The 25,666-nt window shown below is 40.1% G+C and overlaps 1 protein-coding gene across 3 annotated transcripts; it reads right to left on the reverse strand.

Annotated features, from left to right (window-relative positions):
- Positions 1 to 2,488: 2,488 nt before the first annotated feature.
- Positions 2,489 to 24,110, reverse strand: LOC140529957 (guanylate-binding protein 3-like). Of its 3 annotated transcripts, XM_072649016.1 has the most exons (11): positions 24,003 to 24,110; positions 21,000 to 21,195; positions 19,621 to 19,748; positions 19,391 to 19,500; positions 14,341 to 14,537; positions 12,762 to 13,007; positions 10,951 to 11,231; positions 9,973 to 10,185; positions 9,132 to 9,234; positions 7,322 to 7,515; positions 2,489 to 5,040 (listed from the first exon to the last, which is right to left on the reverse strand). In XM_072649016.1, the coding sequence occupies exons 1-11, from the start codon at positions 24,009 to 24,011 to the stop codon at positions 4,819 to 4,821; spliced, it is 1,899 nt and encodes a 632-aa protein (XP_072505117.1). In that variant the 5' UTR covers positions 24,012 to 24,110; the 3' UTR covers positions 2,489 to 4,818. The 3 variants fall into 3 exon arrangements, with proteins under 3 accessions (XP_072505117.1, XP_072505119.1, XP_072505118.1); XM_072649018.1 differs by lacking the exon at positions 21,000 to 21,195 and having other exon boundaries at positions 19,697 to 19,748; positions 24,003 to 24,099; XM_072649017.1 differs by lacking the exon at positions 21,000 to 21,195 and having other exon boundaries at positions 24,003 to 24,099.
- Between the last annotated feature and the right edge of the window lie 1,556 nt (positions 24,111 to 25,666).

Consider the following 25,666-nt stretch of genomic DNA (forward strand, 5'->3'; position numbering starts at 1 on the left):
TTCATGTAAGTCCTTCCAGGATTTTCTGAGAGGATCTTGCTCATCATTTCACATAGCACAATAGTATTCCATAACAATCATATACAACAACTTGTTCAGTCATTCCCCAGTTGACAGCCTTTCTCTCAATTTCCAATTTACCACTACAAATAGGGCTGCTAAATTTTTGCACACATGAGTCCTTTTTTCCCCTTTGGTCTCTTTGTCGTACAGACCTAAGAGTGGTATTGCTGGGTCAAAGGTTGTGCACAGTTTGATTGGCCTTTGGGCATAGTTCCAAATTGCTCTCCAGAATGATCTGGTGGGATAAGTTCATGACTCCACCAACAGTGCATAGGGTTCCAATTTTTCCACATCCTCTTCAACATTTATCATTTTCCTCAAATCCATTGCTGAGATTAAGGACTTTCTGAGTACATTTTAAGCTCCCCTTTATGAGGAAGGCATTCTGGAAAATTTGGACTATTTGACTGTCTCAGAAAGCTCCCATAGGGCAATATTGATATTATCCTCCATCCTAATCATGTTACTCAGATTCTAGGCCTATCTTAAATCCCCAACGCAGCCTTTAAGGCCTTTACCTTGAGTGCTCTCATTGTGGGTCAATGGTTTTCCTCAAAGTCCCATGCTTTGGGGAGGTCTGCATTCATTTTCTGCATTCATTTCTTTTTCTCAGTCCCTGAAGAGACCTTCCCTATGGCTCAGGTTGTTTTTGTCCTTCATTTTTGTCCTTCAACTTGTGATTAGAGCAAACTGCCTGCATGAGAACCCAGCCAGGTGAGTAACCTGTAGCTCACCTGTACACCTGAATGCACCATAGTACAATATCCACTAAACTTTCAACCTCCCTTGGTGTTTGTGAGTAATGATCTCTAGGCTTAATGATTACAAAAGCAAAGGGATATCTTACAGCTTGTTATCACTCATAAATCAACCCAGTCAAATGCCTCCTTTGTGTCAGACATTCTTATGATATGGAGGTTCTCCTAGTTATGCTGCAAGAGATTTTACCCACTCACGTTTTTGTTGCTTATGCTCCCCATCCTAGTATCTTAGGAAAATGTATCTACGACTTAAGACCAGCATCCACTTGTGTATAGTCCATAGTTTCCAATTCTGGGCCAAGGAAGCTCAATATTCTAGAATCAACTAGGACAACTGAGCAAATGTTTACTCAGATTTCATAGAACATATGACACAGACCTGGCCATTAAAGAACTCTGGTAAGATAAAGGATGTGAGAGGATTCTTCTGGGCAGACATTAGTAGATGAATAGAAAGCACAGAGGAGATAGATTGGAGTGAGAGTGGCATATGTGCTGTCTTTCTCTCTTAAGTCCCCCAGCACTTTCCCACCAAGGCCAACATGCAAATTACTACTAGGAATGATGGACAAGAAAAGTTTTGGGAATGAGGCAGAGGCTATTGGAATCTGATTGCTCTGTCAAGTGAGACTAAACTGCTGGACTCATTGCTTCTTCCCTTTGCCTATTAGGGGGAACTTACCATAAAGTCCAGATCTCCATATAAAATATGGGACAATTACCTCCTGGTTCCTTCTGTCCAAGGGAGAGGAGGAGAAAGGAAAAGTACAGAGACAAGCTGCTTGTTTCTCCTAGGATGCTAAACTGGTCTGTACCTACATTTTGTTCTCTTATAGTTTCCCCTGTGAATTATCTTGTCTCTTCATTCTTCTAATATAAAATAGTGTCATTTGATATCTACTTGGGTTTAAGTATTTTATTTTCTGGCTCAAGCTGATAGTGAGAGAACAGAGAAGTTTTCCCTTTGGAGACAAAGGAAACAGTGAACCCATTCATCAGAAAGTGAGAAGTAAGGGGAGAGGTCCTTGAATCTATTTTGACCAGAGAAAAAGTCTTTACCTTAGGTCTAGTAAGTCAATAAAGCAATCACAGAGATAAAAGTTCAGGTGAAATGAAACCTAAGGAACTTAATATTGAAATGGTTGCAGCTGTCTTCTGATTTATTTTTAAGGTCCTGAGGCTACAGGGCACTGAGGCTTTGGGATGGCTAAACCTGGGGGCCACTTTCAGCTTTTCCCTGGTGCCTGAATGGTTTCTAACAACAAATGCCATTTCTCATCAAACCTGATAAGTGAGGGTCTCTCTCTTTCTCTCTCTCTCCCTCTCTCCCTCAATATTTGATAGGGACTGGGACTAAGATTTAATTTGTACAAGGATCATCTTTATGAGAAAGTTCCCCTTAAAAATGTAAGTTAACCTCTTCCACTGAAGGAGGTAAATGACTTGTCCAGGATCATACAGACTGTATGGGTAGGACTTGAACTCAGGTCTTCTTGGCTCCAAAGCAAACTCTCTATAATCCATGATACCATGCATGACCACACTTGTGTTTCTTCAAATACACATGGGAACTCATGTTCGTATTTTATGCTTCTTACATGTTTGGTATGTAAAACATGTGGGGGGTCTATAACTGATTTACAGAAATACACAGTGCACAATAATTCATAATGAGGTTTTATTTTGAGAAGGAGAACATAAAACAGAGACCTTCAGATGCACAACCATTAGGCTGAAAGATGTAGTGAACGAAATGAGGATGGTTTAGCCTGAAGGAGAGATGCCTAAAGGGGACATAATAGGTATTTTAAGTTAGCTGCAGGGGATCATGTATAAAGAGGATTAGATTGTCTCTTCTTGGACTCAGAAGGATAAACTGGATGTAGTTCTCAGACAGCATGGTGAGGCTCTGCAGGGATCCAGAGAATTCACTGGGATGTTCTGTGAAGTTTGAATTTTCAAGGGAAATAGCTATTCAACAGTTGTCTGACACCAGGCTAACTACTACCTAGAGACAGCTCACAGATTCAGCATTAGATCACATGACATTCCTTTCATCGACATTTTGGAATTTTAGAGATAATCTGTTCCCTTATGCTTTTAGTCAGGATAGTGAGTTCTTGTCTACATCATCATGTCTTAGTGAAGTTGGTGTTTTGACAATTGCTGAGCTAAAAAGGAAGTACTAAGTAAAAATCACCTTGGAACAAGAAATGGGGGAGGGTGGGTATAGTCTCCAATTGGATTGCAATTTTGAGAAGTTGTACTGTGCCCAATAGGAACATACCTCCCATTAGTAATTGTGGCTATCTAAGAATGAAATGTAGGCACCTATGTGGCTCAGTGGAAAGTGCAAAGGGCTGGAGGTAGGAAGACTTGAGTTCAAATCCAGCCTCAGACATCTACCAGCTGTATGACCCTGAGCAAGTAATTTAGCCTTTTTTTGTCTCGTTTTCTTTATCTGTCAAATGAGCTGGAGAAAAGAATGGGGAGCTACTGCAATATCATTGCCAAGGAAACCCCAAATGGGGTCACCAAGAGTCAAACATGACTGAAAATGACTGAACGACAAAAAAGAATCCAATTTTTAAGAATTCTTCACATTTATGTATATAAGTTTTTCAAATGGCTAAGTTGTTAGTATATAAATACTTGTTACAGTATTTAATAAACAGGACTGTTAAATACTTCTGTCCCAGGGGTGTTATAAAAAAACACACTGAGACGCTAAACTGAGCAAGTTTGGGAACCTCTGAGTTAGAAGTCACAGAGTCATCTTCAGGCTGGCCATTAAGCATATAACTACACACACTTGCTCATTTGTTACTTTAGAGAGAGCTCTCCTTGCTTGGAGATTGTTAGGGCACAATTTACAAAATCTTTTTCTAGGACTAAGAAACACAATATGTCGGCCACTATCTGGACAAAAGCAAAGAGGGGATTCTAGTACTCCTAACTAATACCCACCCAAAAGAAACAGGATTGAAAGCTGGAAGGGAACCAAGAGATCATGTAATTCAGCCTGATTATTTCACAGAGGAAGAAACTGAGGCTAGGGAAGGTGAAATAATTTATCCAAGGTCACATAGGCAGTAAGTGTGAGGGCTGGCATTTGAGCTCAGGTCTTCTGACTACAAACTCAATATATTTTCTATTGATCACAGATTACTATTTCTACTTCAGAGTATAATTGGGGGTTCTGAAATCAGGGACCATTCTACTTGGACTTTTTAAAATCTCAAGAAGCAAAATCAAATTTATGTATTGTTTCTAAACAGAGGTCAAGGGACTTGTTCCCCATGGTTGTCAGAACATATTTGGAGTCAAGACACCTCAGCTTAAGTCTCATCTTCTGTGTGACTTTGGTCAAATCTCTAGCTCTCATTATTTCATAATGTTAATAGCTAGCATTTACATAGCACTTCAAGGTTTCCAAAGAGTTTTATTCATTTGATCCTCACAAAAAACCTGTGAAGTAGAAATTTTTATTACTCCCATTTTATGTATGGGGAAGCTGAAATACAGAGAGTTTCCATAACTTACTTGGGGTCCTAAAGTTTCTAAGTGTCTGATGCCAGATTTGAACTCATATTCCTGACCTCAAGTCCTGCCCCACCTATTGAACCACCAACAAGCCACATGTAAAATGAGGCGGTTAGGTTCCATGACTGTCCAGAATCCCTCTAGCTCTGAATCTTCTGAGCCATCAAAGGGAAGAACTCAAGCTTCCTGCCCTGCAGACCATTTGCTTTAAAGAAAAGTAATCTTTCATTCATTGGAATGGAGCCTCATCTCACTAACACTGGATGCTCTTTGCATGAATTTTCTCCCAGATCCTTTATATTATATGGTGAGCATCAGTTTTACTTTTTAATACCCGGGTAAATTAGACCCAGGAAACACATACATGCATAAATATTCACACACTTATTTTCTTTTTAGGTGACACAACTGCGTTCTACAACTTTCTTTTGAGAAACTAAAACCCATTTGATTACTGCACACAATGACCCAATGCCTTTATTCCCAAGCCAAGGACTTTTCCTAGACCAGGTGAGAAGACCATCAGCGCAGTGCCAACATTGTCTAAAACTGAGGGCCACCAAGAGGACCTTTCCCTCTTAGCAGTCTCAATCTTTCTTTGTAGATTCTCTGTCTGTCTCTTCAATTCTTCAGCTTTCTCATGAAATCCTTCCTCAATCATCTTCTGTTGTTCCTAAGAGAAGGCAAAAGTGCATCAGCATTGCACATTGGTTAGTTCTCATTCCACTAAGAAGAGGCACCTCCATGCATTTCACCTGCATAATGTGTGAGCCCTAAGTAGAATAGAAGAGGGGAAAAGGCACAGGGGATTTCTCCTCAAGGGACATTCCTGGGCAGAAAGAAAAGTTATCTAGAGATTAGGTCTTCTCTCCAACATCTCATTACTTACCCACTGCTAGACACAAGAAGCTAGACTTCAGGGCCAATGCTGAAATCTGTGACAGCCGAACACAAGACCAATTGGGTTGGAACCATGGTCCTAAAATGGGGGGAGCTAGGTGGCACAGTGCTAGACTTGGAGTCAAGAAGATCTAAATTTAAATCCTGCCTCTGACAATCACTGGCTGTGACTGGAGTCATGTTCCTTAGCTGATATTAGTATCTAACTCTCTATGTTGTTGTGAGGACAAAGTGAGATAATGTTTGCTTTGTAAACCTTAAAGTGATATGTAAAATGATAGCTATCACCTTTAGTTGTATTCTCAATTCATAATTGAGAGGCCCAGATGTCCACATGTTTTAAAAAAGGGCATAAAATACTATACAGAGTGATTCAGGATGGGCTCAAGTCAACTTCAAAGTGTCTTGGTCCTCTTAACAACACTGAAACAAATATCAATATCTGCTCTCTCTAATGCTAGCCTGGGTTGGCTCTGACCAAATTCTATAAGTTTAGACAGGGCCTACTCTATCCCATGGCCTTTGGTTAGGGGCTTATCGACAATGGTCCTAAGGGAACTAGGTCATCATGTTAGCAGCCCCAAATTTCAGGGGACTTTGGAGTTAACTTGCAGTGTCCATGGTTTTTAGGGTTACAGAAGACTCCATAGATAGCTTGGATTTTTTTAGGGTCTTTGTTGAGGACAAAGAGATTTTGATTTGAATTCTGGGGGTTCAGTCAGAGTCAACTGGAAGAGTGATAAATCCAAAGCTATTCCCTTTGAGGTTTCCTTCTATGTGCTATGGTGTTAGAAGTACTAGTTATAGGACCTGAAAGGTTCATAGCATGTTGTGATTTTCAATCCTTTTTTAAAAAAATAGATGTTATGGAAGCTTTTTCCTATTACAATTATGTACAAAAAAGGCCAGGAATGTGGCTCTATGGAGACCATAATAGCCTTGTCTCCTGGGCTTACATCTACTTCTATGTCTTTCTTGACCTCCTCTCATTTGTATGAGGCAGCATGGCCTTGTTGAGAACCTTACAGTCAGGAAGACCTTGATTCAAGTCTGACCTTTGACACATCCTGGCTGTGTGACACAGGACTGATTGTTGGTTGGTGCTGATTGTACTGGTATAGGAAATCTCACTGCAGTTCCTGCTATCAATGAGGTCACAAGGCTAGCTCACTCTCTCTTACATTTGCAGGGAAGAGCCAAGGATTTGGGGAACAACACGCTGATCAACACAACTCTAAACCTCTACAGTTTTCCAAAAGAGTATCCTGTAACAGATGCTATTATATCTATGACAAGCTTAGCAATGGAAATTAAGCCAGCATTTTCTGATCTCTGAAATTTCTGATCTAATGCCAGAGATTGTTGACCAGGAAATAGAATTCAAAAATAGCCTTAAACCTGAAAGTGCAAGTTATTTAGAATGACCTGGATCTTTGTTCCAAAGAACTTGGTCCCTGGGTTCTGGAATCTCCTTCTGGAGAGAAAGGCCCATTCCAATTAAGGCTCAGAGAAATTCATGGATCTCCTATGGGAGAAAAACTACTGAGGGATGTTTTCTAGATTGATGATTGTATGTTTTGCCTTATATAAAAGGGATACAGCAGAAAGGGCTCTGTGTATTAGGTCTTTGCTTTGAACTAAGTGTGATTTCTGGTTCACTAGAGAAACACAGATTTTGGTAAGGGTTTGTGAACTTTGAATCTCATAAGCTGAGAACCTGGAATAGACTTGCCTGTGCAGCTCATTGGGAAAGCTGGGGCAGGGGAGAATATGCTCTATGAGTAAAAAAAAATCGTTTGATCTGAACAATAATTCTGTACACTCAATGAGACAGGTGTGATTGACCCTGTGTTACAGGAAAGAACATTGGAGAAGAGGATGAGGATGAGAAAGGGGCTCAAACCTATATCTTCTGATGAAAGGGTCCTTTGCTCTCCACTATGTTGACTCACATGAAGGCAATTTTGCCTTCCCTGTCTGTCTGCCCATCCCTTTCCTGCCATGATGGGGATGTTGCTTCCTAAGCACAGTCACTGATCCCAAACTCCGTGTACCTTTAGCTTATGATCCAGAATCATTTCCTGTTCTCTCAGGATCTGGGTCCTATCTTCCTCCATCTTCTGTTTCAGTTGTTGGATGTTTTCTTCATAACTTCTCTGCTGAGCTTCCATCATCTGCTGCATTTCCATTTGTTGCTGTTCCAGCAATTTCTTTTCCTTCTCAGCTGCTTCTCTTTTCACCTGCTCAGCTGTTTGATGGAAGAGAAAACATGAGAAGATTACATCAGATGAGGCTAATTTTCATCTCTTGTCAGTCAATAAGCATTTATTAAGTCCTTACAAGGGGCTAGGAAGTACGCTGAGCACTTGAGAGATCAAAAAAATGGTTAAAAATAATTCCTTCCCTATAGGAGCTGATATTCTAAGGGATGAAACAACACTCACATAAATATTTATACGCAAGATCTATAGAGAGTTAATGGCAGGTAATATGACTGAGGAAGACAGCATTAAAAACAGAAGGGAGAGGAAAGGCCTTTTGGAGAAAGTGGGATTTGAGCAAAAGTAGGAGGTAGGAGGCAGAGCATTGATGGAATAGGGGACAGTGAATGAAAAGGTCTGGAGATCAGCTATGGCTTGTTGTGTCTGAGGAACTATAAGTAATCAGTGTTGGTGAAACAGCATGTGTGGAGGTCAGTAAGGTATAAGAAACAGTAAAGGTAGGAAAGGAATAATTTATGAAGGGCTCTAAATGTTGAATAGGGGAGTTTGTATGTGATCATGGAAGTCATTGGAGGCTGAGAAAACTGAGGAATCAGGAGAATAAGTACTTGATTATGGAAACTGAGTGAGCCTCATTGATTCAATCTTGTGCTTTAACTCTGGAGCTGCTCAGTTCCATTTCTACTCTATTATGGGTCTAGTTCAAATTCTGTCTTGTGAGAAAACTATGCAACCGTGGGAATAATAGTATTATTTGAACCTAGCCTTGCATGACTGCAAAGCTGGACCACGTCCACTGCTCTTAGAAAATCTTGATTAAGGAGCTAGATTATGCTGACCAGAAACCCAGTGAGATCCTACTGATTGATTCAAGGAATTTTCTCACCATCGTGCATTTAAGCTACCCATATTTTTCATCTGAAAAATGCTCCCCTTACTAATCAAGTAGTTATTGTTTCCATGTTGCTTTAATTATATACAGACATTTGGGGACTAGTGGGGCACCACCTTTCCTGATTTCTGGGAATTTCAACTGTTCGCTTTCTCCCTCTCAACTTGGAAAGTCCCTAATCTTTCATCTAATTAGAAACCAGATTACCTAACGTTACATTTCTTCCTTTAATTTTATTGACTTTATTTGATTAATTATTTTTAATCTATAAAATTTGTATTTGGGATCCAGTGCCAAAGCTGCGGAAGGGCCTGGTCCCAATGGGGGAGGTCAGTTGACATGCATAGCTTAATAAATCCATTTGCGCAGAAGATCGAAGCTTTGTTTCCTTAGTCATTTCATCTTTCACCTGCCACAAGGTCTTTGAGCAGGAAGGTGACACATATTTTTTTCTCTTGCACTCAGAACTCAAACTAACTATGAGAAACAAACTGGAAATTCCAAAATTTTTCCTTTTTTTGTTAGACTCAGAGAGGCCGAGGTGAAAATATCTGCGAGAGTAGCACTTCAAGACCTGCTGGATTTTACACTCATGATCAGAATTGTTGTTACAAATTCAGCAGGGACTGGGAAAGTACAGAAGTGTTTCAGGAAAATCTTCATGTCACACTGAGGTCCTCAGGGAGAATTTTGTTCCAAACCCACCAAATCCCCTGCTTCTCTAAACCGTCACACCTCAGCTCCCTGTACCTTCTAAGGCCTTCTCTTGTTCAGTGAGTGCTTGATCTGCTTGCAAGATGGATTCTTCTGTCATTGCCAGCGACTGTAGAAAATTCTGGAGGACCTCATCTGCCTGGACAACCACACAAGACAGGCACATAATTTTCCCCAAACCATATCAGTTGCTTAGAAGGGCATTCCTTCTGTGGGAGGAGTAATGTCTGTATAGGTTAGAAAAAGGGTAGGGATCCTGTAGCCTTAAGGTCACACATGGCCATAGTTAACTTTAAAATTAACAAACAGTTTTCATTTTTTTAATTTATTAAGTACATAGCAGTTAGATTTTTATAATATAATGTACATTTTTAAAGTGTATCTAAAGTTTCTTGAATATGGCTTTATTTAATTACAGTTAAATTAATAATATCAAAAGGCTCCCCATCCCTGGGCTAGAATATTCTTTTCTTTAAAAGGTATTGAAAACATTTTGGGGACATGATTGACTCAGAAGATTAAACACAAAGGTCATTCATGTGACCTACTTGTCAGTATGTACCAAAAGGTCAGGTCACAAGGAGATTCAGCTTTAAAGAATCATTTTTCATTCCACTAAGACAGCATGCATCAGTCCTGCCTCTGTTGGGACCCTGAGATGGCCCAGCTTCCTAAATTCCACAGCACATTCTCTAGCCAGGAAAAAGAGATTTCTGTCAAGAACACCAATGAGATGTGAACTAAAAACCCAATATTGTCTAGACATTCTCCTCTTAGGTGGTTATTTGTTTGATAAAGTCAATATTCAAATACTCAGAGGGATCAATAGAGCCTTTCTTGCAGTGTCATCACTGCTGGCCCCCAGGTCTTTGCTCACCTTTACCCCTTTCCTCGAAATTTGATGGTAATTGCTCATTACTTTTTCTCTTTCTTTCCTGTAGAGCTGGTAACCCCCTGGCACAGAGAAGATGCCTTGAGATATGGCTTCCATCAGGGTCTGTGAGAGGTACTTAAGCTTAGTTTCACAACATTTGGTTGATTCTTTCTCATTTTGACATATGAAATCGTCCTTCTTGGAGTCTAAGATTTGCTGCCAGTGAAACAGACAGACACAAAGACAATCAGGGAAAGGGCAGAAATAAAACAGCAGTGATAATAACACAATAAGATTGGCATGTGGCCTCAAAGGTTATCAAATGTTTTACATGCCCTACATCACTGTGAAGGGAGTGAGATTCCACAGAAACTGTTGAGAGAAGGTCGACCTAGTTTTCTTTTGGACAAGAGGTATAGTGGGGTAGAATAAAACCCTAACCCTGGCCTGGAAGCTGAAAGACTTAGGGTCTGCTTTGAAATCTGCTATGCTATAAGCTGGGTCACCATGGAGAAGTCTCCTATCGTCTCTGGGACCCAAAAACCTCACTCTCCAAATGATTACATCCACTGATCCTCCATGACTCTGCCAGTTCAGAAATAATGGTTCTCCCTTTGGTCAACCTGAGTGTTACAAAGTTAAGCAAGACTGAGCAGACATTTGGCCTAGCAGGAGATACTGCTAGACGAAACTGAGGATGCTGTGGCTGAGAAGGTGTGTAGAGATGAGCGAGGTTGAGCAAAACTGCAGTGTGCTCTGAGAGAGCTATGACGCCATCTATTCACCAAGGGAAGCAACGTTTCATGGCAAGTGAGATTGAGGCCTTCATGCCTCTAGCTCTCTGGAGAGATCAGGCTCATCTCTCATAAGCTGGGGATACAGACCCCAATGTCAAAAAAGTTTGGATAGAGGCTGAGCAGTCTCTAAGTTTCATTCAGAAAAGAGAGCTAAGAGGAAGGATAAATAACTGAGAGAACATACCATCATTTCCTTCTGGAACTTGAATGTGTCATCCTTGAAAGAATGCTTCATGAAAATTGAGATGGCTTCTTTCTCACAGTCTGTATGTAGGTTTAGCAGGTCCTGGAGGGTTTCTGTGGGGAAGTCCACCTTTAGGACCATCTGTTCTACATAATGTTTGATAGCTTTTTGCACAGCAGCTGAGTTCTCAGTCTGAGCCAACGCCAATACTGCATTCTCCAGGCAGGGAATATCCCCACTAGAGATTGTCTTCACATAGGTCTCCAGCAGCTTTCCTAACCCTGACAGACAAGATGAAATGGAAAATGAGGCAAAGAGAAACTTCATTCAATTTGATCCATGCCTCATTATCTAGTAGAACCCATGCCTGGCCAAAGATCTCTTTGACAATATTTTAAACAATTATTACCAATCACTATTAGATAATTTTGACGTAAGCAGAGAACATGATGATTCAAGACAGTCTCTTCTACTTTTTAACAATTTAAATGCTTCGGAAACCTCAATTATTTATCACACATAAATATACCTCTTGGCAAATTCTTCCTATTTCTTCTAGTTTTTACTGTGGGATCAAGGAGAGTCAATTTAAGCTTTCTTTCGTGGGTTCATTCTTCTGTGAATTCCTGTTCTTCCACTGATTCTAGTTGTCTTGTTCTGGCAGTGTTGACCTTGTGTGTGTGTATATATATATATATATATATATATATATATATATATTTCCTAAAGTGTTATGGCCAGAACTGAACACAGTATGCCATATGTTGTCTAACTGGAGTTAAATAAATCCAGGGGAAGAATTACTTCACCTGTTCTCAACAATGAAGTCTTGAATAATTTTGCATTTGAGAATACTGACTCATAACGAACTTGCAATCCAAGAAATTTCTCCGGATCTTTCTTCCCAAAACTGTTGTCTATCCCTGTCTCTCCTGACATCTACTTCAGTACATTTGTATACCCAAATGGTTCACTTTGCATTTTTTCCATATAAGATTCCATTATTAATTTAGAGTCATGGATTTAGCCTGCCAGGATAACATTATATCTCATTTCTTTCTTACAGTGTGCTACTTGTTTTGAACTCTATGCCATCTGCATACTGGAGTATCATTCCATCTGCATCTTCAAGAACTTTAACAATGTTATTGAAAAAGTTCTAAAGCCCTGAATAGTGGCCTTATAGACTTCCCTTCAATTTGACTTCAAGCTATTAATGACTATTTTGGGGGGCTGGTCATTCAAACTGTTCTGAATCTACCTAACAGTATGATCTTCTATGTCATATCTCTGTCTTGTTCATAATCATATCATGACACAATGCTACATATTCTCAAAATTTAACTATGCTAAATTGACATCATTCCTCTGATCTATATCAATCCAGTTACAGTGTCAAGCAAGGCAATTTGCTTAATCCACTGGATTTTCATGACCACTGATTCCTTTTCTTTGTGCTCATAAATCATCCTCTTGCTGATATGCTCTACAATTTTATCAGAAATAAAAGTCAAAGTTACTGGTTTATACTTTATTAACTCCACTTGCTTCCCCTTGCTGAAACCAAGGTAATTGTTTTTCTTTTCTCCTCTGACACCTCTAATGGAGATTTGGTCTCCATCAAAGATCATTGACGTTGTCTCAGAGTATGTTTCTCAGGATTTGTAAACTGAAAGCTAGGGAAACACAAAGAAACCCATGTTTATAGGGAGGTTAATTTTTAAAAAGTTTACAGTATCTATGCACATACAGAGAAATAAGGAAGATACATGCAACACCAATCAAGTGTGCAGTGGGGAAAGGAAACTCACGATTCCCATCGACCATGATGCCTCCAAAAAGGGTCTTGGGTTTTGCATTGGAAAAGATGTAAGAGCAGAAGTTGTCTGCCTGATCCTTGAATGCAGGCTCCAGATGGCTTTCATGGACATCTTCAAGATGGGCTAAGAGTGACTTATTATTCGTTGGACGGTCAAATGTAAAACATTTCCGTTTGGCAAAGAATTTTCTGATGCACTCTCTTGGAAGGTTGGCCATTGCAACTTTGGGGTTTTTGCCTGAGAGACAGGAAAGCAGACATCACGATAAGGTAAAGGTCTAATACAAGGGGTTGATAAAGATATCTAAGATGGGGAATTGCTTTATTGAAGTTTTCATGTATCTAGTACTTTTCTCCCTGTGGCCTTTTCTTCTTGGAACCTGTAACTCTCTGAAGGTTTCTGGTTCAACAGTACCTCCTCCAGAAGTCCTTACTGATCCCTGCAGTCCTTTAGTCCTTTCTACCTCCTTTGTCCCTCACATTTGTTTCATATATGTCTTTTATCCACTTATATTTTGCATGTTTTCCCCTAATAGCATGTAATCTTTTTGAGAAGAGTTATTATTTTTTGTGACTCTGTGTCCAGCACCTAGCATAGTTCCTCAGGTAGAGGAGATATTTAATTATTGATTTTGGATGAGAATAGAAGGAATTCATTGTTGAACATGATTCAAGATATTTTCAGTGACATTAGTATCCCTGCTTGTATACTGTCAGGGAGGCAACAGCCTACAATGAAAATGGGGTATGATAAGAGGTTTGTACATTTAGATATATAGCCCATTATGAAGCATGTTAGAAGGAGAAAGGTTACTAATGCAATGAAAGCTGAATGGAAGCTTCTAATGGTCTAGAACTGTCTAGGAGTGAAACCCTCTGCACTCACTAGCTAATGGATATATAGTTAGGGTATTTTTAGAGATATTGGAGTCCAAACTCTTAATTTTACAGATGAGTAAACTGAGGCTCAGAGACATCAAATGACTTGCCTAAAGTCATGGAGACAGTAAGCAGTCAGAGCTAAAATTTGCATCCAGAGCCTCTGACTACAAATGCTCATTTACTTTTTGTTGTATAACATAGCCTCTTCAGAATATTCTTGTCTCTTGTTATCAAAATTTCTATGCCAATAGTAGAGAGGAAGAATTCCTCAGGCTGTGCCCTGGACTGAATGGAATAACCCTTAAATAAAGTCATTCTCTTTCAGTGAAAGTCCATGCTCACCAACCAACAGCAGGGCATAGAGAAATCTATCTCTCCTTTTGTGAATTCATATGATACAGACCCCTCACAAAAGTTGGCAAAAGTCAGTTATCTCAGAGACTGTTTGTCTTTGGGAAAGGTCACTAGATTATGGAAATTCTGAACTACAAAAAAAGAGATCAACCGACCCTAAATAAAGCCATGAGAATCATGATAACTTTCAATCTCCATGTCTCCAGTTCATGAGATTCAGAAGAATCAGTCCCAGAAATAAACAGCTAAGATTCAAAGAAATGGAAAAACATTTGGTGTTTTGGTTTACTGCCCAGGTCCACCCATGTGCCCACTTTTGATTTCTAATAAATTACCTTTACTGAGTTTCAAGGCATTCTCCAGGTACTCATCTGGGGTGATGGGGTGACCATCTAGCTCAAGCTCCAAGGTGAAATCCCGAACAGCCCACACAAAGTCTGGGAAGAAGCCCACAAACTCTGCTGAGTCTTCTTCTCCAACATTATTAGGTGAGGATTTGACCTTGATTAGCTCTGTCAGCTCTGTCACATATCTAAGATCAAGGATAAGGGAAAGGAAACACCCACCAGCCTCATCAGTTCCCAGTTTTGCTTGTGGGATCTTCCCTTCCCTCCCCTGAGTCTTATAAGTTCTCTTCTGTACTCATGGGATTTCAGTCATAGATTTAAAAGGAGAAAGGAAGAGCTTTTCAGTGGAGTCCTTGATCAACCTGATACATTCTTCAATCAACTGGGTGAGACTTCTGTTCTCATCATGGTTCCCAATTGCTACAATATTAGAACAGAAGCACTTGTATGAAACCAGTATTTATTAAGTGCTTACTGTATATCAGGCGTTGTTCTAAGTGCTGGGTATACAAATAAAGTAAAAGCTGGCAACATGAATAAAGCACTGGACTTGAAATCAGGAAGACTCATCTTCATGAGCTCAAATCTGGCATCAAACACTAACTAGTTTTGTGACCCTGAGCAAGTCATTTAATCAGCTTCTTCATGTTCAAAATGAGCTGGAGAAAGAAATGTCAAAACCACTCCAGTATTTCTCCCAAGAAAACCCCAAATGGAGTCACAAAAAGTCAACATGACTGAACAATTGAATAATAAAATACATTCCCTGCTCTCAAGGAAATCACATTCTAATAGGGGAGATAACGTAAACAATTATGAACATTATACACACCTATATGCATTTATATACATATACCTTTATGGATACATCTGTACATGTATATCACTGATGATAATTATATAAATATATAGTATAAAGGTCAGGTAATCCCTGAGAGAAGGCAGTAGCATAGGGATACTGGGAAAGATCCCTTGATGAAGGTGAGATTTGAACTGAGACTTGGAGGAAACAGGGTAAAGTAGGAAGTGGAAGAGAGGAGAGAGAGATTTCCAGGCACGAAGGACAGTCTGTCAAAAGGCATGAAGTGAGGAGATGAGATATAAAGTAAGAGGAACAGCAAGAAGACCAGTGTGGTTTGATGGTAGAGTATGAGGAAGATGTAATGTGTAAGAAGACTGAAAAATGTAGGAAAGGAGTTGTTAGTAAAGGGCTTTAAGAGCGAAACAGAAATTTTCATATTTGATCCTAAGAGTAGTAGGATGTACTGGAATTTATTAAGTAGATAGTGAAGTGACATCGTCAAATCTGCAAATTATGAAATTACATTAGGAGGCAGAGCCATGATGGCAAAATAAAGGCAGGACTCACTTGAGCTCTCCCCCAAACTCCTCCAACTACCTTTTGAAAATGACTCTAAACAAATTCTGGAGCAGTAGAACCCATAAAAAGATGGAATGAAACAAATTTCTAGCCCACAACAACTTGGAAGATTAGCAGGAAAAGTCTGTTGCATCAGGGTAAGAGAGGAGCATAAACCATGCCACTACAGATCAGGGCTTAGGAAACTCAGAGCAGGCAGCATTGGTAGTTTCCAGACCTTTCAGTCCACAGATACCAAAGATGACTTGGAAGGCTGGCAGAAAAGATCTGACACACCTGGGTGAAAGTGGAGCACAATCTAACACAGTTCATACCAGCACAGCTCCAACCCCAGCAAACCAGGAGCAAGCCCTGGGAGTGACTGAATCAGCAGTGGTAGCAGCAGTGGCTGCTTCCAGAGATATCAGCCCACAGATGGTAAAGTGATTGAACAACTGGTCAGAAATATATTAGAGTGATCTTTTTATTAGCTCTGAGGAGGACTCTGTTGTTTTACTCATACTCAGATCTGGGTCACAGTCCTGGCTGGCAGTCCCAGGGTGAAGAGGAACACTAACATAGCAGAGTTTGCAGTAGCAATGGAGCAGGGAATGTTCTCACAATGTGAGGGCAGAAAAGAGTGCTCATGGTCACCCACAGATCAGATCACAGGCCGGAAGAGTAGTAAATATCTCTCCTTAGATGATACCACCTTGGAAGAACTGAAAACTTACAAGTCTCTAGAAGTATCTCTGAAAACAGCTGCACAAAAACCCCGAAGCCTGGGACAATTCACCTTCTAACCTGAAAGCAGATTCCTTCTTTAACAAAGAGTTAAAAGTCAACTTATAGGCTGGGGAAATGATCAAAAAATGGGAAAAAACTCTGACTATTGAAAGTTACTATGGTGACAAGGAAAATGAAAACACAAAGTCAGAAGAAAACAATAAAGTCAAAGCTCCTACATCTAAGAAAAATATGAATTCCCTCACGCCATGGAAGAGCTCAAAAGGGATTTTGAAAATCAAGTAAGAGAGGTAGAGGAAAAACTTGGAAGAGAAATGAAATGATGCAAAAAATCATGAAAAATGAGTCAAGAGTTTGGTAAAGGAGACACACATACACACACACACACACACACACACAAATACTGAAAAAATAAAACCTTAAAAATAAACTATGCCAAATGGTAAAAGAGGTACAAAAAGTCAATGAGAAGAATGTCCTAAAAAAGCAGAATTGGCCAGATGGAAAAGGAGGTCCAAAATCTCACTGAAGAAAATAATTCCTTAAAAATTAGAATGGAGCAAATGAAAGCTAATGACTTTATGAGAAATCAAGAAACAATAAAATAAACCCAAAAGAATGTGAAAGTAAAAGACAATGCAAAATATCTCATTGGAAAAACAATTGACCTGGAAAATAAATCCAGGACAGATAGTTTAAAAGTTATCAGACTACCCAAAAGTCATGATCAAAAAAAGAACCTGGACATCATCTTTCAAGAAATCATCAAGGAAAACTGTCTTGATATTCTAGAACCAGAAGGTAGAATAGAAATGGAAAGAGTCTGCCAATCACCTCTTGAAAGAGATCCCAAAATGAAAACTGCCAGGAATATTATAGACAAATTCCAGAATTCCCAGGTCAAGGAGAAAATATTTCAAGTAGCCAGAAAGAAACAATTCAAATATGGTAGAGCCACAGTTAGAATAACACAGATTTTAGCAGCTTCTACATTAAGGGATTGAAGGGCTTGGAATATGATATTCCAGAGGGTAAAGGAGCTAGGATTACAACCAAGACCTACCTACTCAGAAAAACTGAGTATAATCCTTCAAGGGAGCAAATAAACATTCAATGAAATAGGGAATTTTCCAGCATTCTTGATGAAAAGAGCAGAGCTGAATAGAAAATTTGACTTTCAAATACAAGATGCAAGAGAAGCATAAAAAGCCAAACAGGAAAGGGAAATGATAAAGGACTTAATAAGTTTAAATTGTTCACATTCCTACATAGGAAGATGATATTTGTAACTCATAAGACATTTCTCATTATTAGGGTAGTCAGAAGGAGTACATATAGATAGAGTACACAGATGCGAGTTGAATATGATAGGATGAAATCTGAAAAATATAAATAAGGAGTGAGAGGGGAATGTACAGAGGGAAAGAGAAGGGTAGAATTGGGTGAATTATCTCATATAAAAGAGTTGAGAGGGAGTGAGTAAACCTTACTGTCATCAGAATTGGCCCTAAGAGGGAATAACATACACACTTAATTGAGTAAAGGAAGCTAACTTACTTACCCTATAGGAAAGTAGGAGGGGAAAGGGACAAGAAAATGAGGGATGGTAGAAGGGAGGGAAGATTCAGAGAAGGGTTAGTCAGAAGCAAAACACTTTTGAAGAGGGACACGGTAAAAGGAGAGAGAGAAAAGAATGTGTGGGGAATAGGATGGAGGGAAATATAGTTAGCCACAGTAACTGTGGGAAAAAAATTGAAGAAAGTTTCTCTGATAAAGGCCTCATTTCTCAAACACATAGAGAATATAATCAAATTGATAAAAATAAGAGCCATTCCCCGACTGATAAATGATCAAAAGATACAATCAGTTTTCAGGTGAAGTGATCTGTATCCATATGAAAAAATACTCTAAGTCACTATTGATGGGAAAAATGCAAATTTAAAAAATTCTGAGGTACTACCTCATAACTATAAATTGGCTACTAGGACAAAAAAGGTAAATGACAAATGTTGGAGAGGATATGGGAAAAATTATGCACTCTTAGTGAAGTTGTGAACTGATTCAGCCATTCTATAGAGCAATTTGGAACTATGCCCAAATGTCTATAAAACCATGTGTGTACTTTAACTTAGCAATAACACTACTAGACTTGTATCCCAAAAGAGATTTAAAAAAAGGAAAAGGACCTATATGTACAAAAATATTTATAGTAACTCTTTTCTGGAGGTAAAGAATTAGAAGTTGGCGTTATGCCCATCAACTGGGGAAAGACTGAACAAACTGTGGTATGTGATTATGATGAAATATTAGTATACTATAAGAAATGATGAGCATGATACTCTCAGAAAAGCATGGAAAGACTTGCATGGGCTGAAGCAAAATGAAATGTACTGTGTAGGTGACAGAGAAGCAGACAAAGACAGGGAGAGATTGAATATTAGTGAAAGAGCAAGAATGATAGAAAGGAAAACCTGTTAGAAAGGACAGGATGCGATGGAATCAAGGGAGCATGCAAAGCATTGGCTTTGACAAGGAAAGGGGGCACCTCTTCATGTGAGTCTGGGGTGAAGGATGGGATGTAGAATACATATGAGCAATGTGAGATGAGGACTTGGCAGTGATAAGGCAGAGGTAAAGATGGAATGATCAAGACATTTCAGAATTCTTGATCATGGAAGTGGAATATTTTGTATGATGGCAAGCTCAACCAAAGTCCACCCAAGGTTTCATTTGTGGGGCTGGTGCTAGGCTGTCATTGCAGGATGAAACAATCTGGTTTGGGGTCATTGATTCCATTGATCCCATGTATTTTTGGACAGAATTACTCATGATAGCAGCTCCTAAAGTGTGGATAGTTTATCATCTATCCTGGTGAGGGAACATTATCACTGTATATGTTCTGATGGATGTTCTGAAGTTCTGAAAGGATACTGCATCTGTTCCAAGGCCTGGTGGCTGATGGTGCTCATGCTGTTGTAGACAAAAGTGCTGCTGAGCAGGATGGCCAGGGCAAAGATCCAGGAGTCATTCTTGGAGTCACCCTACAAAACAGATTGTGTCAGCAGGTCTGCCTACCTATGAGTGCAACGGGTCATTTTGTCTTAAGTCAGGCAGGGCTAGGGAGGGGAATTGAGCAATCAAAATGTCACCAATTAATTTACCTTTTCTATGTCTCCGAGGCCCTCAGTATCAAGCAGAACTAAGTCATGGTCAAGATACCTGGGGTGAGGGACACACCACATCCAGATGCCCTTTGTGTGAGACTGCACAGTGGAGCCAAGGGAGAAGCCTATAAGAGAAGAGTGAGACATGATGACGCAGTGGAGGCAGGAAACCCAGAGGCTGCAACAGCCAAACTCCTGGATCCTAAAGGGAGAAGATGGGAGGCTCCTCAGTGGGGAAAGAATAAGAACAAGGATCAAAGTTAGCATTTATCTAGGACATTTTATGTGTGTTCTTTCCTTCTCTCTTCACAGTAATGCTGTAAACTAGGTTTATCTTTTATCACCATTTCATAGAGGAGGAAACTGAGACTGAGAGAGGTAAATTACTAGGTCTGGGTCACACAGCCAGTGAGTAGCTGAGGCAACTTAAACACTCAGGTCTTCCTGATTCCCAGTCCCACATTATCCAACATCACCAGCTAGGGACAGAGGAATGCATGTATTCAGTTCACCCAGAGCACTGTGAGATTAGATTTATGGGGTAAGATTTATGGTAAAGGTGGCAAACAAGATCAATGAGAACTTTAGGTATGCCTAGAGATATTACATCTGCACTATCAACCACACCCAAGGCTGCAAAAACTTTTGACCAACTCTAGAAACCTGAGCTTAAAGAACAAAAGAGCAGCCCAGAGGAGAGCATTATGAGTGTTGGCAGAGAGCAAGGAAGAACACAGGACAGCTGTGGGATCCTGGGCAAGTCACTGAATTTCTGTCCACCCCTTCCCCACCTAGCCCCCAGGAAACATTCTGAGACCTGAAGGGACAGAGAAAGTGCTGATCTATGTGGGAAGGGAAAGTCTCTACTCAGCAGGAACCACAGGCCAGTTACACACACACACACACACACACACACAGAGCACAGCACAGCAATGAGGTGATTCCCTAGAATCCAGGCAACTTCAATTTCATTCTGACTTAGTAAGTTGTTACCTAATAACTGTCCTTACATGACTAAATTTCAGTGAGAAACTGGCTCCCTTTAGTGCAAGTTCCATTCCTCTAATGAGTATCTCCAATGTATCTTGTATAGGTCTCATTTGCACACAGTTATTTCCATGTGCTCTCCCCCTTTAGACTGTAAGCTCCTTGAGAGCAGGGACTGAATTTTCCTTTCTTTGTCTCTTCAAACTTAGAAGAGTTTCTAGCACATAGTAGGCACTTAATAAATATTTGTTGACTGACTAGAAGGCAACAGTAAATGAGGGACCAATTTTTAAACCTTGATTAAGTTGCAGACATGCCTTATAGCAACTCTAACCCTGGGGCACAGTATCCTCCCCAATTAGACTCCTGGAGGCCAGGACTCCACTTACCTCTGTTCTTTCCTGCCAGCCTGTTCATCAGGTAGGATTTTCCAGTACGGTACAGGCCAACAATAGCTACCACCACCACTGGCTTGGTAATGGAAGTAAGAATCTGCAGGGCTTGCTGGTTTACCATCAGCTCTTCATTTCTGTTTTCTACCAGACATATGGGGGTTTCCATGGGCACTGCTGATGCCATGGTCATCTGCAAATGCAGAGGAGCCCCTCAGACAGAAATCAAGATGCAGAATTCACACAATCCTCAATCAAGATTGCCTAGGTGAGTCAGATATTAATAACAGCAAAGAGAGGATGTTCTGTGCTTCTGGAATTCTATTTTTAGGAAGACAGAACTGCCAATGGCAGATAATGTTAATAATAGTAATGGCAATAGTAATAATTACCTTTGCGTAATGTCTTAAGAGTTACAAAGCACTTTCCAAATATTACCTCATGATAAATCTGGGAGTTACATACAGTTACTATCCCCATTCTTACAGATGAGGAAACTGGGGTAGTTTCCAGGGTTTAAACACAGGTTTCCTGATTCCTGGCCCAGCTCTCTATTCACTGCACCACTGAGCTGCCTCGACCAGATGTCCTATCAGTTCATTTTTGATCTTATGATTCCAATAAGAAAAATATTCCAGTCTTTGAAAGTCCTACCTTACAATTTTCTACCTGGTGCAATAATCATATCTCTTTTCATTATATTGGTCCAGGTCCACCATGGCCATGGCCATGGCCAACACCATGGGTTGGTGTGAGGGAGGGATAATATGGGATACTGTATAGGGCAAATACTTTGAGATAAATACGTTTTTATTAATGCCTGGTGCCAGTCCCTTCTTAGTGGTGCCTAAGTGACTTTGGGGTGATTTTTTCCATTCCTCCCTTACCCCCACCCCACCCTAGGTTTCTAATTACTGCTTCAATTCTTATTTTCTGACTCCTTCTTTTTCAACTGAATCTCTGGACACCAAGTAGTTATTTTGTTTGACTGTGGCAAGGCATTGTTCTTAATCATTGGCAACATGGAAGGGTGGATAGAGAGTTGGATTGGGAGTGAAAGAGACATAGATTAAATAACATCTCTGACACATCCTAAATTTGTGACCCTAGGCAAGTCACTTAACCTGTCAATGGCACAGGGATGTTTCTAAGATTATAAACTGCAGAAAAGTTGTAGCTCTACATTATTAGAGGAAGTTTCATCCCTAGGAGATGATTATTACACCAATGAAACCTTAGGTCCTTACTCCTCCACCCCCCCTCCCACAAAAAAGATAATCAAAATAATAATTGGTGGAAGTCACCCAATTTCTCAATAGGGAATAAAGATGCCAAATTCTGACCTCATTGAAGAAATACAGAAGCAACTGCTCAGTGGCTGCTCTGATAATGACTGATTCTCTGTCTGTCTTCAATTGCTGCAGATGAGGGTTCCAGGATGATGCAGCCAGATCCCAGGGTATGAGTCACCATTGAACTCAACCCTTACAGAAGTAATTGAGTAGTAAAGAATATTACAATCCTTTTTGGGAGCCAGGAAATGAGTCCAAGAGTGGGGACAGTCACCCTCTCTGTCTCCAGGTCACCAAGCATTCTTTCTGCCTGGTTGGTAAATGATTTTCCTGCATTTCTGGTTCAATGTAGATAGCCTGTGAATCTTTACTCCTGGAGACATTCTATAGCCTGGGTCAAGTCAGTCTTTATTTAACCAAACCTAGAGGACAGATTGCCTTCTGCATCAACCCTAACCTCATTAGATAATGTGGAGCAGTGCAAAGGAGACTTTTCCCATTTTTGGATTAGAAATAGCCACTATCTGGATATTCTGAGTCAGAAAAGCACAAGGAAAAGTGACAAGATATGCCATCTCCTAACATGGAACATGTTGAGGCCATGGGGCAAGTTGGATATAAGATTGGACCTGGAGTCAGGAAGAGCTGGGCTCCCATTCTGTCAGCCATTCATCCTAGCTGGGTCACCATGAACTTAATGTCTCTACACCTCAAGTTCCTTATCTGTGCATTGGGTGAAATAGCAAATTTGTTATGTGGCTTAAATGAGATGCTTTCTCTAAAGCACTTAGTGGACATTACAGGGTAATTCAGATGCCAGCTGCTGTTACTCTTCTTTCTGCTTTTCCTAATCATTCTTTTAAAGTTTTGCTTATATGGTTTCTAATACATTAGTTCAATCTCTTCTTTGCCTCATAGATCAATGTCTTGTTATAGTGGTAGTGAGCACTAGCTAACAATAGATGATCCACTGGAGAAGGAAATGGTAAACCATTCTAGTATCTTTGCCAAGAAAACCCCATGGACAACTGACCTATGAGGTCATGAAGAACTGGACATGAATGAATGACTCAACAACAACTTGCTCAACCAGCAATTTCCCCATACAGAATCCAATCTCTGCTTAGAGCCAAGTCCTGGCAGTCCACGCAGCACCCTTCTAGCAGCCTCCTGACCAGCAGTGAGCATACAGAGTTCAAGGGAACCTAGAGCAAGGGCCATCCCTGCTGCCTATTCCCCAGGCTCCACCTAGGAAGGAGCAGGGTCATCCTCAGAGAGGTCCATCCAGCACTAGAGATAAAGAGCATGTGTTGTACTCCCTCTGCACCTATCTCCAGGCTGATAATTATAACCCCACCCCCCAGAGTATTCTGAGAACTCACACTGCCCTACTCCTGAGCAGTACAATTCTAGGCTAATATAGAACTTGAAAACTTATAGATTCTGTCTTCTGCCAGCAAGAACAAATGCCCCTGCCATTGAGATAGCCTAAGTAACAGAAGACTAGGCTGTACATGTTTGAAATCCAGTTAAGTGTGGTTTCCACTGCACTAGGCTAAGAATCATCAATTTCACATCTATAGGAGGGAGACCCCAAGAAATCATGTGGTTGCATCCCCTGCCTGTACCTACATATCATTTCATCTCCACTTTTACTAATAAGAAAAGAAACAGTGAAAATAAGAAGCAACTTGGAAATAAGCCATACCTGTTTCATGAGGCTTCAAGTCAATCTATTCACAAATGCTCTCACAAGTTTTCTTTCTCTCAGCTTTTCCCTTATTTGCTCTTCCTTCATCTCTCCTTTCTTCTTTCTGTTGTTTTTCAAAGTGCTTCTCTTATTTATAGTAGTCAGGAAAAGGTAGGAGGGACAAGAGAAATGAAACCAAAAGCAACTCTTGCTGTTCTCACTCCCTAAGTATAGAATGGGAGACTAAAGCAGATGTGTGGGTGTAGTGTTTAGAGGCCAGTGTCTAATTATTCCCCACATGTGAGGCTTCAACAGAAGTATTTTCAAATGCCTATCTCAAAAAAAGGCTCCATGTCCTTTGCAGCTACCAGGATAAACAGGGAATCCAACATCTCACAGTGCAAATTCTTCAAGTAGATCATCCAGGTCACTCCACTAGGTTAATGGAAGGTCCCTGACTGTTAGTATTAAATAAATGTTAACGTATCAAAGCATCTTATCTGTTGGCATTTATTTTAATACCATGTGTAACAACCCAGGACAACTTTTCTTATTTTATATGAGCAACCTTTTTACATGTGTGGGCATATTAGAGGGGGAGGACATCATCTAAGCCATTTATCATGTTAGAAATGGGAGTCTGCTCTCTTGCCCTCACCCTCTCTTCCTGTCTCTCTCCTCTGTTCTTCTATCTGTCTATTTGCCTCTCTCTCTCTCTTTCTCACCTCCCCATTGGATAATGACTTTGACTATTCTTTAACTAGTATAATGATCACCTTTAGAAGAAGTTCCTCTTACAAATGTGGGCCAATATCTTCTCTGTAATTTGTGACCATAGAGAATTGTCTTGGACACCGAGAAGTGAAATGACTTGTCCAGGGTGACAGAGCTGATATGAGTAAGAGGTGCACTCAAGTCTTCTTGGCTCCAAAGCAAGTCCTCTATAATACTTGTATACCCATACCTTTGCATCTTCAAATACTCATGGGAACTCATATTCATATTTTATGTTTCTTACATGTTTGACATATGAAACATGTGGGGACTCTGTATCTGACTTATAAAGACAGAAGTCACAATATTACAGAAGGAAGTTTTATTTTGAAAAGGAGAAAAATAAAAGAGATCTTTGAATGCACAACCATTAGTCTGACAGATGTGATGAAGGAAATGAGAATGGTTTAGCCTGGGGAAGAATAAAAGAGGACATAATTGGTGATTCCAACTATCTGTAGGAGAATCAAGTTGAAAAAAAATTAGATTTTCTCTGATTGGTCCAAAAAGTTTGAATTGGATATGATTCTCAGACTGTATGTTGAGCCCCTCCCACCTCCCTCCAGGGAGCCACAGAGAAACACAGGGCTAATCAGGAGCAGTCGGACCCTAGGCTAAGTCCTGCCTAGGGACATCTCATAGATTTAGCATTACATAGCACAACATTCCTTTCATCGACATTTTGGAAGGTTTGAGATAAGAGTCTGTTCACTTGTGCTTTTGGCTAGAATAGTAAGTTCTAGTTTATGTCTCAATGACTTTGTGAAGCTGGGTTTTGCAGTTGTTGAGTTAAAAAAAAGTGCTAAGAAAAAAATCACCTTGAAATAGGAAATGGGGGGTGTTTATAGTGTCCAGTTGGATTCCAGGGTTTGAGAAGTTGAGCTGTGCCCAATAGGCACATACACCCC

This window comes from Notamacropus eugenii, chromosome 2 (genome assembly GCF_028372415.1).
Source record: "Notamacropus eugenii isolate mMacEug1 chromosome 2, mMacEug1.pri_v2, whole genome shotgun sequence".
Taxonomy (NCBI): domain Eukaryota; kingdom Metazoa; phylum Chordata; class Mammalia; order Diprotodontia; family Macropodidae; genus Notamacropus; species Notamacropus eugenii.

Excerpts from the sequence above, each read along its gene's own strand:
- LOC140529957 (XM_072649016.1), bottom strand. Across the intron at positions 7,516-9,131 it reads ACAAGAGAAGGCCTTAGAAG|CTGAGCAGGTGAAAAGAGAA; the intron begins GTACAGGGAGCT and ends TCCATCAAACAG. Across the intron at positions 5,041-7,321 it reads TTCTGGATCATAAGCTAAAG|GAACAACAGAAGATGATTGA; the intron begins GTACACGGAGTT and ends GCCTTCTCTTAG.